A 20125-nucleotide genomic window follows, 5' to 3' on the forward strand; every position below is an offset into this window, starting at 1 on the left:
GTGAATAATTAGTGCACTCACTTAAGAATACAGCAACTGTTTTACCTTTTTCTTAAGAACTGACAAAACTTAGTATACATAATAAATAAAACCAAATCTAAGCAGATCAAATGTCAAGATTTTTGTTAGTGTAACGTATGGTACGTACTTGAGAAGTGGACATTTCTATAAATGTTGATATTCTTACAGCACAGTGTTTGACATTTTTTGGTACAAAGTGTGCTATTAAGCTTCTAAAAAAATCTTCATAACAAAATCCTTACGCTCTCCATTAGATTACTGCATGTTATAATTATTTTAGAACAAGCCTAACTGGACAGTAATAATTACAGTATTAAATATTCAAGTCACTTTGTATATTAGAGCTGCAAGTTTCATTGGTGAGCCTGTTCATGACGAATATGAGGATATATAGTTCTAATATTATGCACTGCAGCAAAACAGTCACTATTTTGGAGGGAACAAGTACATGTCATCCCTATTATGAAAAATGTTTACGGGACCTTAATTTAGAATAAATAGTGAATAGAACTTTTTATTCAAGTCAAATCTCCATATCTATATTGTTTGATAAGGTACCCTCTGTACTTGTATAAATTGCTTTAATTGTATATGCAACTTAGTATAAAGATTTAGTTCAAAGTGTGCATGTACAGAGGCTTGTATTTTTATAAACTGACTGGTTGTTTCTTTTCATTTTTGTAATTTTAATTATTTATTTTTTTGCTAACAGCTTACTTGATACCAAGTATATACTCTGCCCTCCAAAAGTTTTACTAGAAGTAATTCGAGAAATCTGAATGAAATGAGGAAAGAGACTCTTACCTTTCATTTTTCATACAAGTTTTCTAGACAAACTAAAATCTTTAACCAAATTTGTTTATAAATTAGGCAATATCTCCTTCATTTACCTGTTAAATGCAAGTCTTGCCAAACAACAAGTATAGCATATTATCACCATCATAATAAATGCAATGTAATAACTCAGGAAACATTTAGAGTGTGCAGTATGGCAGACTTTCCTCCCAATTGTAAACAAAGCTATCAAACACTGAAAATGTTGATATTAAAGCTAAAGGTTCATATGATAAAGAACTGGCCCATGACAACAGTTTACACATATTTCATCCTTTTCACATTATGCAGAATTTCAATACCATCCACAATGCTAGTACAGTAACTGAAATGCTAGGAAAAAATCCAAGTCTATGCTTGCAAATACATCTGACAAATCAGGGAAAAATACTTCTCCTGTTATGTGTATGTAACTTCCCTTGGTGTGAAAGGAAGTTGTGCATACACATTTAGGTGAGAACAGACCCTCTTCCATGGTTTCATCATTCACACATTCCTTCCTCAAAAATGTAAAGCTACTCAGCAACTCAAAACATGAAAGCTTGTAATATTCAACCTTCAATTAAGTCTTCAGACATGGTTTTCTTGTTCATTATAACAAAACTAAATCCCATGTGGCTGTGGGCATCTTCAAAACGCATGTAAAAAGTTAAGCCACAGTTACCTGTACCTCATTAATTCATCAAAAGCAAAATATATATGTACCACACAACATTACAAAAGTTACACATTAAAAGTGCATATATTTAGAATCCATTTGGCCCATTTCTTAATTTTACATTTGGTCATTCTATGTATCTTTTACTTTTCTATGTAACCATACATGTAGGATATAAATAATTTTTTTTTTTTCAAATGCAATACTATTCTCTCTTCCCATCAAAATCTTTACTTCTCGTTTCATTTTCCATTAAATGTAAACCAGTGATGGACCATAAAGAAACACAAGCAAAAAGTTTATTGTGTGTTTCTCTGTCACGTTTGTACAGCTTTGACACTGAGACAGTAAGCATTATAAACGGTAATGAAAATACATTTTTGGGCCAAACCATTGCATATTTGCCCCCACAATGAAAAATAAATTATGTTCAAAGCAGTATATTGCCATAAATAGCCTGTAGGCATCCTCTGAAGGTAAACGGACTCTCCTTATCTATACTTGACTGGAGTATATTATGTAAGTCCAGTTCAAGTGGTTTTAATGAGAAGTTAGTTGAAAACCTTCCAGTCAGCACAGGACCAAACTATAATCTTCATTTTTTTAAAAATAATGGAAGATCCCTTTCAAAAATTAATCTTCAGTTATCAAGTTTACTGCATTATGGAGCTAGTGCAATCCTGCATAGCCTAGTCAAAAAGACAAGGCACATAAAAAAAAAGAAAAAAAATAAGAAAAACAACTAAGATACATTAGACTATATGGACTAGAGAGTCACTGACTATAATTTAAGGCCTTTCAGTGAATTAGAGAGTAATCAGTCTAATTTAAAGCTGAGGATTAAACCATAAATTATCCATCTGAAAAGCAAACAATAGGCTTTTTCAGCTTCTGTTCTGTGGACAAGGATAACACAAATTCTTGTTATGGTTTGTGAAAACACCTCTGGACCTGGAGGAGTAGAGTCAATTCAAATTTCTCTAAAGTTCGTGGAAGATTTCATGACTGTTTTAGCCGTTTGCGTGGAATACCAAACTGTGGACACTGTGCAGATGCTAGTGCTCGAAAGGCCTCTGCTACTAAGTGAGGGTGGGAGTGGATCATGGACTTCCAGCCTGCCGTTTCCATTATGTCTGTTGCTTGGCTGAAAATAAAAGGATTAAGAACAATTGTTTAAATGTATATGTATGTATAAAGATAAATCAGAAAAATACTAGGAACATGGACTACTGTAACCAAATGTTATTTGTATTTTATGTAGAATCAATATATTATTTATTTTATCAAAATACTCATTTTTCCAATATTAACAGGAAATGATTACTTTTACTATTATTCCACAACTGGAGCTTGCTCCCGAGTGAAGTTATAAGTACAGCACACTCAACCAAAGCAGCATATACTGTGTAGCAATTCAAACAAACTTTATACACTACTGGTCATTCCTCGCTATTGAGTTCTACGACACTGTGGCTGTGTGGGCTCTGCCCTAGGGACCACGTGGAAATATAAAACAGGGAGGGCATTTTTAAGTAGGACCTTGCTGAGTTATGTCCTAAATCCAGTTCTTCTCAACGTTTTCATTAAAGACTCACATAGTAGAATAAAGTATATTCTTATAATCTGGCTGGGGGACTCTAAGCTGGGGAAGCTTACAAGCCTTTTGGAGGATGGGACTAGAGTTGAAAAGGATACAGGAACACTGGGGGAACTGTTTGTCAAGATTAAATTTAAAGAAAGAAGAGTACATTGTGATACACCCAGAAAGGAGAAAGTAAATGCAGAGGTACAAACTGGAAATGACACTAGTAATGCAGAAGGAGGTTAGGGGGTTATCCTGGACCACAAACTAAACACAAGTCAGCAGTGCCATGCTGTTGCAAAAATGGCAGGTTTCATACTGGGCTGTATTAACAGAGCTATCATATGTAAGAAATGGGAGATAAGTATACCACTTCACTCAGTACTGATGAGGCCTCAACTGGAATACTGTATCTAGTTTTAACCACTACACTGTTCAAAGGATATTAATAAATTGGAGAGACCAACAAAAGCAATAAGGATAAGAATTTTAGAAAATGTGACTGATGAGGAAAAAACGTTAAAGGAATAAGGCGTGTTTAATCTAAAGACAGAATACCAAGGAAGAATGTTCCAACAGTGTTTCAATACAGAAAAGGTTGTTATATGAAAACAGTGATCAAGTTCTTCCCCCAGTAGCATTGAGAATGACAGAAAGACATCTTAGTTTACCAAAAAAAATTAGGTTTGATATCAGAAAAGAACTTTAACTATAGGGATAATATAAAGCATGGAATAGGAACAAGTGTGGGAACAGGTTGATCAATAGTTTTCAGTAATGCCATATCATCCTTTTCTCTGTTCTAATTTGCTCCTGCAGTTCTGTTGCATCCTCCAAGAGAGCAGAGAGAAATCTGGCTGATCTAATTTCTCTGGGGAGAAAAGTATCACTTTAGAAATGCTGGTACAAGCCCGACCCAGAGCACCCAATTGAGGCTAAGTAGAAGGAAAGTTTAATGTTGGCTGCTGATGTTTTCTTACCATGGAGGACAGAATAAGTCCATCTCTCTCATCTCAAATGAGGGAAAAAAAGGCAAAGTATAAATGGCGCTGTGGGGTATTATCTGCCAGATTACACGGCTGCTTCTGAAGCAGTCTTACTTTACTTGCAAAAAGCAAATGATTGCAATTCTGTAAGAATGAAGAATGGATCAAGAATTCCAAAGGTCTCCCTTCACTTCTGAAATAAAGTATGGTAGGTTTGTTTTTATTCCCATTCCAATCACAGTAGATTGCGACCCATAATATAAGTGGATACTATGGAAGGTACTATTACTGGAGGGGTGGGGAATGGGGAACTTTGATTCTGCAAATCTTTACTTACTTGCTATTCCAGTTTTTCCCATCTTTACACCCAAGTTGTCTAAGAACACTGCACCTATAATAGAAGTAGTGATACAAATATATTTAAGCTGGCATGGAAGTTGTTGCATAGATGCCAACTATGTCTTAAATGAAATATTACTTGCCTGTTAATAAAATCTATTGCTTGTGCTTTCAACTGTTCTGCGCTGTGCAAATCTGCGAGGATAAGAATGTCAGCAACGTTTTCTACTGAGAGGTTACTACAGAGTGCCTCTTCGCACATGACCTTCAGCCGTTCCAGTGCATACTGGTGGGAAAAAAGCCACATACACGCTCACTAATCATTCTTCAAACTTATTCTTTCTACTGTCATCTACACAATTTAAAACAAATTACTCACATCCTTTGAAATGCCTAGCACCCCAATCCCAGGATCACTGCTTGCAAATAGATCATTCAAAATGTAATGCATGCTGCATATAAAACCTTCCCCTTCCCTCCATGCCTCCAATGATAAGATGCATTAGACGGATTAAATACAAATCAAATCACAACTGCTTGCGTGTTCAACAGTTGCACCTCAGAAGATAATTTTTTTTAACAAAACTGAAAAATAACTCATTCTGGGTATCATGTTCCCTAGCCAAATTTCATTACAAAAAAAATCTGAAAAGGTGGCATATATATTAGGATCGCAGGAATTAAAACCCTACATCAGACCATAGGCTGTTAGTCAAGCAACAGGTCTGGCTGTGGCCTGATGTTTCAAAGGAAGGTGTAAGAAACTGAACAAGGAGCAATTGCACGGAGCCAGAGTTGGGGCTACAGTTCTTCCCAACTTTTTAGTGTTTCGTTTACTCCCCATCTAACATAACAAATGGATTACATTTGTTATTGCTCAATATGAGAAACAGCCAATTTACTTTAATAAAAACTTTAAATTAGTCCTTAGCCTCCTGTCTAAGCATCCAATTGTTATCCATGAGAGCAGGGCGTTACAAGTTGATCCTAACAGAAAGTGCGCCAAGCTTGAATCACTAACATATAAAGCTTTCTAGGTCTCTAATCAGTTTTGGTTTGATGTCTTTTGAACAATTATTTTTTCTACACTTCTGATAAAAGATGAACTGCAACCTATTGCTATTTACAAGATTATATTTTCAGGACTCTCCTTGCTTCCTGTATTCTCCAAAATAGCATTTTGGGTACTTTTTGACTACCGATGCACCCCGACCAGGTTTTTCTTCAGCTGCTTCTAACACTACCAAGACTTTTTTCCTGTCTAGTCACTTAATTTAGAATGCTTCAATTACACAATTCCAAAGTCTCTAAGACAAGTTAAGAAACAGTCAATGCACAGCTACTGAAGCCATATTACTATTTCTATTCCACTGAAGTAGATAGTAAAGTACAGTAGTTGGCACTGTATCATTAGAGAATGTGCAAAGAATTGATAATGGGAACAACACACCTTACTTTAAGGCTGCTGCTTTTAGGTAAGTCGAGATGGATATGAACAATGAGCAAATCAATGCAGATTCTGCAAAGGATAATTCTGCTACTCAAAACTACCAGAGTTCTTTAAACAAAGTCAACTAGACAAGCAGTTGAAAGTCTGACAGCAAGGCTACATAATTGGGCAACATGATAGAAAAAAATTAAGCATAGAAAAATTTAAGAGAATGCACATTAAAAAGGACATAGTGAACAATGCACAAAAGGCTGGGTTCTAAATTAGCTCCCCAAGAGAAAATGACTGAGGCTTCAATGGCACAGGTAACGAAAGTACTCCTTCCTATTAAACATCGAGTCAAACAAGATGCTAGATGTATATAACTAAAATACTATAGAATAGCATGTTATGATATGAAAGAGTCTGATCTCACTGTGATTCCTGTCAATACCCTTCATCTCAAAAAGAGCAAAGAAAGAGAAAAAAAATAATGGCTCAAAGGAACAACAAAAATCTTTAAAGGACAGGCAAGACTTCATGCAAGGAAAGATTAGAACTGCTTAGTTTAAAGAGAAAAAAATGACAACAAAATTCTGAAGTGGTAATACTTTAGAGAAGGCAGTTATTGAACTCTTATTTATTATCTCTCTTAACACAAAAGATCAAGGACATTTTATTCAGAACTAATTTACTAAAAGATAAAGATAGTAGGGCTGTGCGAAGCTTCGGTCACTGATTCGATTCGGAGGAGACTTGGCAGCCAAGTCTCCAAATCTGAATCAGGAGACCCGTTAATCTCTCTGAGTCGAACTGAAGAGATTTGACCATCTGGCCATGAGCCCAGCTTTATATGTTTTTTCTACATACCTCGAGGTACCAGGTGCAGCTTGTGAACGCTGAGATGGTGGGGCGGAATAGAGCATCCCACGGGGGCGCGGGGTGGTGGTGTTCGCTGCCATGTGCGCAGGGGACCCCCTTGCGCCCCCTTCCCCACCCCCCAGCTCAGCAATTGGCTGTAGGGGAACCCTGGGTGCCCGAGCCGGGGGGTGAGGGGGTCCCCTGCGCACTCTGCGGAGGACCTGGAAGTGGACCGGAAGTACTTTTGATCCATTTCTGGGTCTGCCGCTGAGCATGCAGGGGACCCCCTCCCCCCCACGCTCCAGTGGGGCACTCCATCTGTCCCACCATCTCAGCATTCACAAGCTGTGCCTGGTACTTCGAGGTATGTAGAAAAAAACATATAAAGCGGCGTCCGTGGCTGAATTGCTGATTCTCCAAATCAGAATGGAATCTTCAGATTCAGCCAAATCGAAATCGGGATAGTGATCCGAATCAGCGAATGAATCACTGTCCCCCCGAATCCGACTCCGAATTGAATACTGCCCATTTTGTCCCTAACAGATATTGGCTTTTTCTCGCCAAGAATTTCTGAACTAACTATTCTTAGGTTTTAAATAAGGATTTATTTACTTTCCAGGGCTCAGAATTTTTATATCCCAATTCCTTCTCTTGTTTCCACTGTTGCCTCTGCTGCTTATTTTTTCTTAAAAGTCTATTGCAGTTGTATTTAAACAAACTAAAACATGCCTTTTTTAACAGAACTTTCAGTAAACAAGTACCGATTCTGAGGTTTTAAAGGTTTAAGATTTACTTACTTTGTCTGCAGCTGCCAACAAGTTGTCAGCCATTTTTTCCAGGTTTGGTGCTTTCCCTGTGTAAATGAATCTCATCATTTCTTTAAAAACCTCAGGGTCTACATCATTTATTTCTACACGATTCTGTCACAAAGGAAAAAAGAGGAAAACTATAATCCAGTTTTAGTTTTAGAACAATGAATTTATGACTAATCAGTTAGCTTGCATTTCTATTTTATTTATTTATTTTTACTTAGCAGCAAACATATAGCACCTTAACGTGGTTTAAGCTGACATATTCTAGTGTTAACAGATTAGAGTGAAAACTCCTTTACTGCCAGCAAATTTATAAGTCAGACAATCACCAGTGGAAAGATCGAGGGAACAAATGAGCATCTTGTAAGCTTTTCTTGGTGATTCAGTATGAGAGGAATCTGTAGTGCAAAGGTCATATACAGAATTCAAAACCTGATTTATGGATTTTGAAAAATAAGTCCAGACCAGATTTTAAATCCATTAGTGTTTTGATATGTTACATGCCAAGAGTACTGGACAGAGTAAAAAGTCAGCAAGCAGGAGAATGAGGTTTATTCTGTTCAAATTAATTAGGATTAATATGTTCTCAAAGCAGTTCTTAAAGGAGGCCTGCAAAAAGTGATTTGTACCTCACCTGAATCCCACAACTGAGGGCCCTCCATTGTCAAAGACCTGGCCCTGCAAGTTTGGAGTCAAGGACCAGGATCCTGAAATGGATACAGAAGTAATAGGCCATCAGTGTTACACAGCATCCTGATGAAAGTTTACACATTTTGGTCTGCCTACCTACAGGTGGGCCACTATCCACTGAGTCATTTTTTAGGACTAGGGCTCCCTTAGTAGATGGCCCTCACCTGTGGGATTCACTCAACCAAGGCAGCAGTAATGTACCCTGTAGGACTTCAAGGAAGTCTTAAGTGAATGTGAAAAGCTACCATTCAAAAAAATCTTCCTGGAAGCTGACCAAGAACAAACCCTGAAACCATATTAACAAAATACTACCTGCTCTTGTTGCATTATACAAACTATTAGCAGCAATGTTAGAGGCTAGTTAACACAAACATACACTTCAGCATTTGTATGGACTTTTAAGCTTATGTATACAATGAACAAAACTGCTGACAAACTCCCCTATGTTCTGTGGCAAAGTTAACTCACTGTAGCTTCTTATAAGCACCATGCATCCATGCGTTACTTAGCTGAACACTGTAAATATTGTGTAAAATTTTTAGCAATATTTAGCTTGTCCAGGTGACCTAACACTAATGCCTTTTGCAGTTGCAGTGCTGTTCATCTCCTGCTTCCCCATTAACAACGTATGTGAACTACAGAAACTATTTTTTTGCTCTTTAATCCTGATCTACTGTGCTGTTCTTCAGAGACCTCAGATGGCTCAGCCTCCACCTTACGAGTTCTCTGTGCTTCTCGTCTTCAAGCTGGATTCTCTTTTTTACTGTGTGACCTCAGCTGCCTAACTCCTGATAAAAGGATGGAGAACACGCACTGAAAGTCCAAGCTAACACCTTCTGGGTGAAAGATGAAGGAACAAGCAGAAAAAAAAATGTCAGCTGTCTGGGGGCAGCAAAAATGATAAATTCCACAACACTTTAAAAAAAAAAAAAAAAAATGCCGGGTGTGGGGGGGGAAAAAAAAAAAAAATCCCCAAAACTTTTAAAAAAAAAAAAAAAAAATACTATAAATTGTGACCTAGGAATCATGGAACCCAATGATACCAGGAATTGCTATAATTTGAGAGCCTTTTCATGAAATCAGCCAACAGTCCTCATTACAGGAGAGACTAATGCTGCGTTTACACGAGACACTGACTCTGCAGTAGCTTGTTACTACTGCGCAGTAGTGTTGTGTGGCATGAAGCATGATGCAACGCTACTGTACAGTAGCAACGAGCTACTGCACAGTCAGCATCACCAAAAAGCCGTTCAGTGACGTGACTGTGCAGTAACTCTGGTTACTGGGCAGTCACTTAGTACTTGTGTATGCAAGTACTAAATGACTGTGCAGTAAATAACTATGCAGTCACTATTCATGTAGACATATGAAACTAGAAGTAGTAGTCTGGATCGATTAACCAACTGTTCTGAGCAGTTCTACATATTAACTCTTTGTAGATGTGTGAATGAAGGAAAGGAATCTCCTTCAGTCAAATCTTGGTTTCACTGTAAAATCAATTTGAGTTATAACTCAGAAGTTGTCCCTGATTCACACCTGCAACAGCCCCTCCTTAATTTTGGTACAGTGGTACTTTTAACTTGAGTTGGCTGCTTACCAGTAGTATGGGCTAATGCTGGACTGAGCACAAATGGGCAGCTGTTAAGTGCAACCACTGTAGCATGGACACAAATTCAATGGCTCCTCCAATGTTTTTCCACTATTTTCTGCCTTTTCTAAAAAAAATTGCTGGAAGAGATTTAATAGACCAACTAGCTTACTGCAGTCCAACAAAAAGTCTTAGGACCACACAAGAAAGTGCCGAGTCACTACAGCCACAATAGCTCAGTCACAGTCTCATGTAAGGAAGGCAAATTTTAGAGACGTAACTTAAGTCTAGGTAATGACTTAATTTTGCAGGAAGGCATAACCCTCGCTACCTTGACACAGGATGGCTTCTATGATACCTTAAGATACTTGCCTTGTTGACATGAGTTCTTCATTTCTCTTAAGTACTCACCTGTTATTATCTTTATCAATCTACGAAGTATATTTAGGATTTTCTACACGTTTTCCTTTCGTTTAGTGTTGGAACAGAAAGTTTTCAGTAAGGCTTACCTTTTTGCTTTCCTCCATTTCATGTTCAAACATTGCATTAAAAACTGGCGAGCGTGCTGCAGCAAGGGAATTAAACATTAAATACAATTAAATGCCAAGATTTTCACAATTATGTTTGATAACCAAAAAAAGTTACAATATAAAAGGAGAAAGTACCTGCAAGGACAGATTTGTGGGCTTTGAATTCTTGTCCTCCTACATAAAAACTGCAATCTGTAAATTTTGTTGTTTCCCAGAGATTCCCCAAATCTTCTGCTAGTCGACATTCAGGTACCTTCAAGGTGTTTGTATTGGACTGTCCTGATATATTTACTGAATCTTGGACCACGCTTACCTAACAGAAAATCACAACAAGACAAACTCCTTCAACAAATGAATGCTGATGATCGTTAAATTATTGTACCTATGCTAGAACTTAGCAAAAGCAAAATATTTTTGGGATTTGTCCATAACTCTCACCCATAAAGCAAAAGTTGAATACTGAGAAAGACTAAATTTCAAAGAGTCTAGTTTTGTGAAACAACACCAGATACAGAGAAATAAACCTTTTGAGAATCTTAAAAGAGAAATTAGCTTTTATTTATGATCCAAGCATTTGTGGTCAGGTAACTGCTACAACACAAAAATGAAGAACATGACACCACAAGCAGCATGATAAAAAGATCATGGAGTAAGTAAATCAAAGGCTGATACTCCTGTTGGGAAAACAATGACATCCCTAATTAAAAATGACTGCTGTTTCAAAGATAAATCAACAGAATTTAAGACCGTTCGCTCCTGAAAACCAGAATCCAACGTTATACAGAGACCCTCCTTACAATGAAGATTCGAAACACTTCACTCGTGCACTGAGGGAAGACGAGCTAAGTGTGGATGTTTAGGAGGGTTAGATGGAGGTTAGATCACGTTGAAAATGGCCACCCAATCCAGCTTAGCTTGCCCAGGTGCGTACCTTACACTTGGACCCAGTCTCATCAGTCCAAACCCATACCAGAACAGAAGTTTTGCGCAGGTAAAATAGATGTGGATTGATGAACACTCAAAATTAAATTCATCTAGGGTAGGTCAGTAAATCAAGCTTCTGTAGTTACCTGTGCAGCCCAAGGCTGAGATAGCCCAGCCCTGTAGCTGAGCTTTCTGTATCGGCCCCCCTGACACCAGACTATTTTTTTTAGCAATCTAGCAACCCCTCCTCCCCAGAAGCCCCCATCCTGTAAGCTACTGCCAGGGGCCAAGAAAGTAAGTACTGGTGGGGAGCTATGAAACATAGCTCCTTCAGTATTCAGCTTCCCTTAGCTCCACTGAAGAAATCAAATATAGGTGTTTTCCTCTTAAAAAGCAAGATTGCAATGGTTTTTCTACAAAAATGAGTTTATAGGTATACCCCCAACAGTATCTTGTCTACTCAAACTAATAAAATATATGTTCATAAGTGGTAAAATACAGTATTAACTAAGCCAAGTAAGTTCTAAAGGAGATGTGAATCAGTGTTTTTTGGCATTTCTCCCTGGATGTTGGGGCATTTTGGTATTTGGGAAGGAAAATAAATGTCACGGTTGAGACTTCCTTGCTGTGACGTTTGAGAATTTCTTTGTAGATAGCACTATTTAGACACTGGGATTTTAAATGTTTTTACTTAACAACCAAAAGTTGCAAAAAAAGGTCCTTTGCATGATATTTAAACAAAGCAGCAGCTCAGAAAGGTGTTCCTGCTTTGGAACGGAGGCCTGGAAATTAAAGCTCCCTGAAACAGAGCAGGCATTCCTAGAAGGACTTTGATCACAGTTTTCTCTTCCTAGGCTACAAAAAGGTAGGAGTATAACGAATAAGGGAAGATCAACAAACCCAGTAGTCTACTTGATGTCTAGAGGCACAGAACTGGGGACAAAGGCAGAAGAGTGAGCTCATGCTCTGTGAGTAAGTCTGAGCTGTACAGTACAAACTTCATATCAGAAGATGAACTTGGATTTAGGACAAGAGATGGGGTACTAAAATGGAAGTCAAAAGATTCAGTTTTCACTCCCTATTCTATTTCAGACTTCCTGTGTGAATCTGGGGCAACTCACTATCTTTCTTTGTCTTAGTTCTCCCCTGTAAAACAGAGATAAAAGTATCCTTCTGACTCATGGGGGAAGTTTTGAGGATAACTACTTTTAATATTTGAACAGTATCATCTTAAAGGAATAAGAGCCTTACAAGTACTTACAATAGATCAGTCAGGCTCTGTTGCTTGTCACCTCCAAAGCATTGCAGAAAACAGGGGAGCTTATTTCCAAGTACTAGCAGCAGATGGAGGAGGAACACTGGCAACAGCTGCAAGCCAGAAGTCTAGAAAGCCACTTGCTTTGTTTAAACTGAAAACTTTGGGGGCAAAGGACTTTTCCCCACTTTCCTAGGTTAATTCATAAGCACAAAATCCCTACAGTCCTCTTAACCTGAGCACAATCAGGGCAACCTCAGTTCAAGACTCCAAAAACTGAATGGCTATTACGTATTCTACCACAATCAGAGTTGATTGGGTGCCAAGTACCCATAACACTCCTAAATACAAAAACTCCTAATGGCAAAATGGAAGTGCAGAACCTGTAAAAGGATGTGATCAAAATAATTTAGATGCTATCGCAAATTTAGACCTTATAGTGAACTAAATTATAAATGATGTTTCTGCAACTGCTATTAGGGTTTCAAAATACTGAAGAAAGTGCGGCCCTAATCCTTTAGTTTAAACACTTCAGCAGGTATATAAAATGACTCTCAGGAATAATCCAGCAGAAGTCAATGGACTATATTCTTATTTAAAATTAAACATATGCATAAAATGTTTTTAGCCTGAAGGGTTAAAGTTATATTTTTATTAAAAACCGCTTCTTAGTGGCATAAACTTTGGCACTTGAAAATAAAATTGGTTCACTGTTAACAATGAAAAGGTATTTAAGTTTTCAACACGAACCATTTTTTTAAAATACAATCTTTTTATACAATAAGTCGTGATTAAAAAAAAAAAGCAGGAACTTCCCGTTTGACTTTAAGGTTCAGATTTTAAAATATATTTTGGAGCCAAACCTCTCTTCATTGGGGATACTTGGGGACCACGGGGTGGGATTTATCAGAAGTCTTGGGGTATGCTTACACTGCAAACCACATCATATTGTAGAGAAAGCCAATATAGGCTAGATCAGATACTGAAAGTAGTCCAGCAGTCAGAGCGCTGTGTGGGCTAATTTACCCGCTAAGGGTATAACCAACTACTGATTTACCGCTACCAAGTGTGGGAGGCAACCTTAAAGAAGTACTCGGGTAACTACCTGCCTCAGTTTTCAGCAAATAAATGAATCATGTGAAACTGATGTTGCAGCTAGACTGTTTCCAATACTTGATCAAACTTCAGTGTCTTCAGTGCAGATAATTCCTTAGAGGCAGCACTGACTTTAAAATGTGAATCCTGACGGAGCTACATGACCTGGTACAAATGACTGGCAAGTTCAAATCATAACAGGGGCTCTTTATCAGGTTCTTGGGTAAGAATCTGTGGTGTTCTTACAGTAAGAATTTTAATGAGATGCTAGACTTGTGCCTCAACACAGATTAGCTGAGAAGTGTGATGGTTTTTAGTAGAAAAAGCATTATTACATATCATTTAAAATTCTACTAGCAATTAGGAAACAAACATGACATCCACTTTAGTCACTTAAGAGTATCAACCAGAAATAATCTGAAATGAGTAAGTATATTTAAATAGAAAGTTCATTAAAACCGCTGTGATTTTTAGTCACCCAACTTCTTATTGGAGTGGGCTGATTTGGCAAGATTAAATAAACCTTCCAGGCTCTGTTTTAACAGAAACCATAGGCATTAACTGTAACGACATCCTCCTGACCACAAGAATATTTACATCAGAAGCTGTGCATTTTGTGTTTTGTATTATTTCATATAAAGATTGAATAATTCCCTCTCCAACCAACAGAGCATGAGGTTCTCTCCTCAATGAGTAGAGCAGGATCCTTACTCAGCAAGCCTTTCTAAAGAACGCGGCTTAATGTGTCTCTTAAGTTTTATTAAATGGTGTACTTGTATCATCATAATTTAAAAGGAATTCCTGAATTTCCCAAGTGTGTCTATAAGAAGGATGCAAAAAAACCAAACCTGAATTCTGTAAATCAAGATTCAGTTAGAGCTGAAAATGACTACTTTTTCTGGTACAGTTCTCTGTCAAAGTACCTCAAAATAGTAAGATTTTTTCCCCACAAAGCAGCCTAGCAGCTATAAAAGCATAACAGAAAAAGGAACTGAATTAGGATTTCAGTCTTAACTTCTGGATTGACCCAATCAAAGATGATAAAAATTCTAACAAGTTTACTTGAATACAAGTAAACGTGATTCCTTTGGCGTTGAAAGGCAGAGTATCTTATATAAGCCAATATTTCTAAATCTATTCTCTATTTTAAAAATAGAGAACTTTACAGACGGCTTCAATTATATCACGCATAAGTTTGACAATTAAATAATGTCAGAATTTATTTCATAAGTACAAATATTTCTGAATAGATCAGTCTCCTTTTATAATTTCATGTACATTTCATCTTTAAAATTATGTAGTACAACCAACCTACTTTCTTATCCAAATTCTATTTGGCAAAACTAGTTTAATCTACAGTACCAACTATTCAAAACTTTGTAAGTTTTAAGAAGCCTTCATGGGGATCTTTACAAAATCACTAGACATTTGTTACATCTGCTTTTATCAGGCAAATAATTGTATTCATAACAAATTCATTACGCAGCTAATTTAACTTGTCTAAGTGAAAATAAGATGCACTATATTTGCACCATCTAGTCTCAAGGGCCACATTTCAATTATTTTTCCTACACAGCATAATGACATATAATTAAGTTGTAATCTTGCCAAGACAATTTTACACATTTCCTGTAAATACACAGATCAAAGCAAACTTATTAGCAGTTAAAGCATCTATCATCCTCCTAAGCCATTAATCAGTCCACGGCAGCAGTGATAACCTACCAATGTATATTTAAACACACACTGTACTTAGATCACAACCTTCTCTGGTTTTCATTTTTAAAAAGTCATAAGCCGTCTTCATGGATTTTAGTAAGACAATGTAGGTTACTGGAATAATTTATTACGATTTACATTTCATTTCCTCATATATTCCTCCAAAATTCTAAAGTTTACTCCATGACACAGAGTTAAGTATAAGAGTATTTAACCAGTACTGCATCTGTTCAGATAGCAATGCAGTAGGGTAGTAAGTTATGCAGTTATATGCAATTTCATTTTAAAGCTCATGTCAGAAGGGTATAACTACAGAAATTTGCATTTAAAAGTCTAAATATATAGGGCTGATTCTCAGTGTCACACTAAGCACCGAGAAAGGCTTAAAGAGTCAGTCCCACCAAATTACTCACAATGTATATATATAAATGCCTTTTAATAGCATTTTTAAAAGTAAATTTAATAATGAAACAGCACATCAAGCAAACGATCTAAATGTATAAAATGTTTATTCATCTAAAGAAATTATAATCCTATTAAAGAAATTAATTTTAAATTCTCTCAAATGGTAAGTCCTAAAGTCTTAAAAAGCCTCTAGCAGGGGGGGAAAAAAGCCTGTTAGGGAAAAGAACTTCTGTCAGGTTTTAAATTAAGTTTTAAAAGAGCGCTTTATCTCGGCTGACCTGCAGATGGGCTGCTGAGTATGAACTGTAGTTCAAGGCCGAAGAGCAAAGATTCTGAAATACACGTAGATTCTTACACTCTTGCCTGCTTTGATTTAAAACAACCTGAAACAGGGCCATTTAAAATAATGTTCTAATAGGTATTACTTTAATTACTATTCATATCCCTATTATATCTCCTATTTAAACTAGATCTGGTTTTAGGACAAGGTATAACTGGCATAAGACCGCTAAATGTACTCCTAGCAACCTGTAGCTTACTATTTTTAACCTGCTGTTCTGGACCTTCCTAATATAATTCTCATCTCCGACATTCTCTCTGACATTTCCTTTGTTTCTTCTTCCCTTACCAAAACTTGGGCCAGGCAAATGCTATACCATATTGCCATTAAGCAGCTTAGGGTGTACTATCGTCTACAATAGATGTCTATTTTAAAATCCTGGCCTCACAGGTGAAAGACACGGAAGAATCATATCACTGCTGAGGTATTAAACCAGGTATTCATCAAAGAATTGTTGTTCATTTTAGTCTAGGAATGTGGTTACTGGGTAAGAGGTACATGTCATTAATGCAGTGGTGTTTCTTCCCTGGGATACAGCTTTCATTACAGAAAAAGCTAAGTTCTACACGTGTGCCTAATCTAGAGGAAGATGGAAAAACAATCTTATTGAACAGATGGCTTCAAAGAAAAAGGCAACCTCAATGCAAGTGTGTTTCTGTGTATGGCATGCATTAGCCATTTCTTTGTGCAGAGGTTCTGGAGCTCATTCTGATACGTTCACTGTAGTAAGTTTGTGTCTACACATCAAAGAACGGAGCACTATATGATACACACACATACACATTTTAAACTTTCTAGTTTACCATATTCATAGATTTTTTTGGAAACTGTGTAAGTCACTGAATTTTCTGATTATTCATTATATTTTTAAAACTTTAGAATCTTCTTTACTTAAAAAACTCACACTCACCTCACAAAATAACGTAAGCTTGTCATCTGGTAAAAGACCATTAGCTTCATCGAGTAAAAAATCTCTTCGGATAAATTTTTTAAAACCCCAATCCTTGCCTTGCACAAATCGATATGCTCTTTGGCTTTCTGGTTAAAGACAGAAGACAAATAGGATTGTTATATCTAAATAAAATATTTTCTTAAATAAAAGACTTTAACGAGTGGTAAAACAAGGCAGAAAAATCAATTCTGAGAACATCTGAGTGCTAATGTAACTGTAAATCAATTTAATATAGTTAGACCATGCATTTTATCATGCATCAGGAAAATCCATCACTGAGCATAATTCTGTATTTATTTCAATAATATTTTGCTTTACAAGATTATCTGGTCATTTCATGGAAGATTATTCTAGAATCTTATTTGTACTATTGTGTTGTATTGTATTCCATTGTGTTCCATTGATTGATTATATATTTCTTCTCCTGAACTCCTCCTACTTAATTGGTTTAGACATTACAAAACTGGTTGAGTTTATTCAACAGATCTCTGTCTAAAACTGCCAAACCAAAAGCTCTCTCAGAAAAAGCTCCGGTCAAGTAGGGAGGACTGGATGGACTACACCGAAGGAACTGGCTGGAGACTGTGGGATCGTTGGCGAAGGTCTTTGGCGACTCATGGTGCTTGGGAGAGGTCCCAGATGACTGGAAAAGGGCCAATGTGGTGCCAATCTTTAAGAAGGGAAGGAGGCAGATCTGGGAAACTATGGGCTGGTCAGTTTGACCTTGATATGGGTAACATTTTAGAAAATATTATCAACAAGTCCATTTGAGAGAGACAGCAGGAGCCATGATGCTGAAGGATAGCCAACATGGTTTCGTTGCGGCCAGGTCATGCCTGACCAACCTCGTCTCTTTCCATGATCAACTAACGAATCGCTTAGATGTGGGAGATGCGGTTGATGTCATATACTTGGATTTCAAAACGGCCTTCGATATGGTCTCCCATGACGCTCTTATGAAGAAAAAACCTGGTGGATTGTGGGCTGGCTGAGTCCATGTTCATGTGAGTTGGGAACTGGCTAAGGGGTCGAATGCAGAGAGTTAGTGGATGGGTCTGTATCATCTTGGCAGGAGGTGGCCAGAGGTGTCCTGCACGGTTCAGCCCCATGCTGTTCAACGTCTTAACCAACCATTTAGATGAGGATGTCAAAAGCGCGCTGGCTAAGTTTGCAGAGGATACTAAGTTATGGGGAAAAGTGGTCACGCTAGGGGACAGGATGCAGATCCAAGCAGACCTGGACAAGCTGGGAAGGAGGGCAGAGTAGAACCAGATGCAGTTCAATAAGGAAAAATGCAGCGTGCTTCATCTGGGGAGAAGTAACTGGCAACATGAATATAGGTTAGGAGGAGATGTCCTGGCCAGCACGATGAAAGGGACCTTGGGGTTATGGTTGATCACAGGATGAACATGAGTCACCAGTGAGACGCTGTAGTCAACAGAGCTAATAGCACACTGGGATGCATTAGCCAATGCATTACACGAGGGCTAATGAAGTGATGTTTCCTCCCTACTGGTGATGTCTCGTCCTCTGGCGGGTGAGACCCCAGCTGGAGTCCCGTGGCCAGTTCTGGGGGCTGCACTTCACCAAGGATGTGGGGAATCTTGAAGGGTCGAGAGAAGGGCCACAAGAATGATTAAGCACCTGGAGGACAAACCCTAAGAGGAGAGAGTAAGGGATCTGGGACTGCTCAGTCTGGGGAAGAGAAGACTGAGGGGGGACTTGGTGGCCGTCTAACGGGGTGGGCAATTATTTCAGGCAGAGGACCGCTTACTGAGTTTTGGCAAGCTGCTGAGGGCCACACTGGTAGCCCCGCCCCTTGACAGGTGCCCCACCCCCTGGTAGCCATCTTGTGACCAGATGTCCTGCCCCCTAACTCCTGTTCTTTGCCACCACAAGTCCCTCCCCTTGCCCCTGAAAGTACTTCTTTCAGCAAGGGGTTTTGCCATCTTGGAACCAGAAAAATATCAAATTATATTTTAAAGAGTGAACATCTAAAATATTAATTATGTATTTTTTTTCTTGATTTACATCTGTTTATGTAGTGTACATAGAGGTGATCGCACAATAGCTTAAAATGAAGTCTTACTCTTGCATATTGTGGGGGGTGGGTGTAGGTTTGTGGGGGGCTGTGGGTGGGTATGGGGGCTGTGTGTGTAGGGGGGAGGCTGGGGTCTATGGCAGTGCAGGGGGGGTGGATGCATGTGTATGGTGGGGTGTGCATGTGGGACTCACCCTATAGACACACGCTCAATCTGGCCCCAAGCCTGCACGCACACACGCTACATGTAGAGGTGTTTGTGGATGGGTATGGGGGTGTGTAGGGTTGTGTGGGGGGGAAGGGCGGCTGGGGCTTGTGTACAGGCAGTGTGAGGGGGTGTGTGGGTCCATGTGTATGGTGCAGCGTGTGTGTGACTCACCCTATGAACACACACTGCCCACGAGTCTGCGCGCACAAACACACGCACACACCTTGCGCCCCCAAGCCTGCACACACACACGCACAGTGTGCCCCCGAGCCTGTGAGCGCATGTGCACGCGCGCACATGCAAACACACACACACACACACACACACAGTGCGCATGTGCACACACACACGGTACCCGAGCCTGCGCACGTGTGCGCACACACACAGTGCCCCCGAGCCTGCACGCGCACACACACACAGTGCCCCCGAGCCTGCACGCGCACACACACAGTGCCCCCGAGCCTGCACGCACGCCAGCACACACACTGTGCCCCCGAGCCTGCACGCACGCCAGCACACATACTGTGCCCCCCCGAGCCTGCACACACACACATGCACGCACGCAGTGTGCCCCCGAGCCTGCACACACACACACGCACGCACACACGCACGCAGTGTGCCCCCGAGCCTTCACACACACAGAGTGTGCCCCCGAGCCTGCACACACACACACACACACACTGTGCCCCTGAGCCTGGACACACACACACACACAGCGTGCCCCCGGGCCTGCGCGCGCACACACACACACACACACACACCCCCACACACACAGTGTGCCCCCGAGCCTGCACGCGCGCCTGCACACATACAGTGCCCCCTGAGCCTGCACACACACACACACACACACGCACAC

The 20125-nt window shown here is 39.2% G+C and overlaps 1 protein-coding gene across 1 annotated transcript in view; it reads right to left on the reverse strand.

The window, feature by feature from the left end:
• Positions 1 to 1785: 1785 nt before the first annotated feature.
• Positions 1786 to 20125, reverse strand: part of SPOPL (speckle type BTB/POZ protein like) — a 59584-nt gene continuing 41244 nt past the window's right edge. The window contains exons 5-11 of the mRNA XM_019522468.1: positions 16979 to 17106; positions 10466 to 10643; positions 10310 to 10365; positions 7508 to 7630; positions 4564 to 4706; positions 4419 to 4472; positions 1786 to 2657 (exon numbers count right to left, since the gene is read on the reverse strand). Of these exons, the coding sequence (XP_019378013.1) occupies positions 2513 to 2657; positions 4419 to 4472; positions 4564 to 4706; positions 7508 to 7630; positions 10310 to 10365; positions 10466 to 10643; positions 16979 to 17106 (827 nt within the window). The 3' untranslated portion in view covers positions 1786 to 2512. The remainder of the gene's footprint in view (positions 2658 to 4418; positions 4473 to 4563; positions 4707 to 7507; positions 7631 to 10309; positions 10366 to 10465; positions 10644 to 16978; positions 17107 to 20125) is intronic.

This window comes from Gavialis gangeticus, unplaced genomic scaffold (genome assembly GCF_001723915.1).
Source record: "Gavialis gangeticus isolate Ggan-Ray unplaced genomic scaffold, GavGan_comp1, whole genome shotgun sequence".
Lineage (NCBI taxonomy): Eukaryota > Metazoa > Chordata > Crocodylia > Gavialidae > Gavialis > Gavialis gangeticus.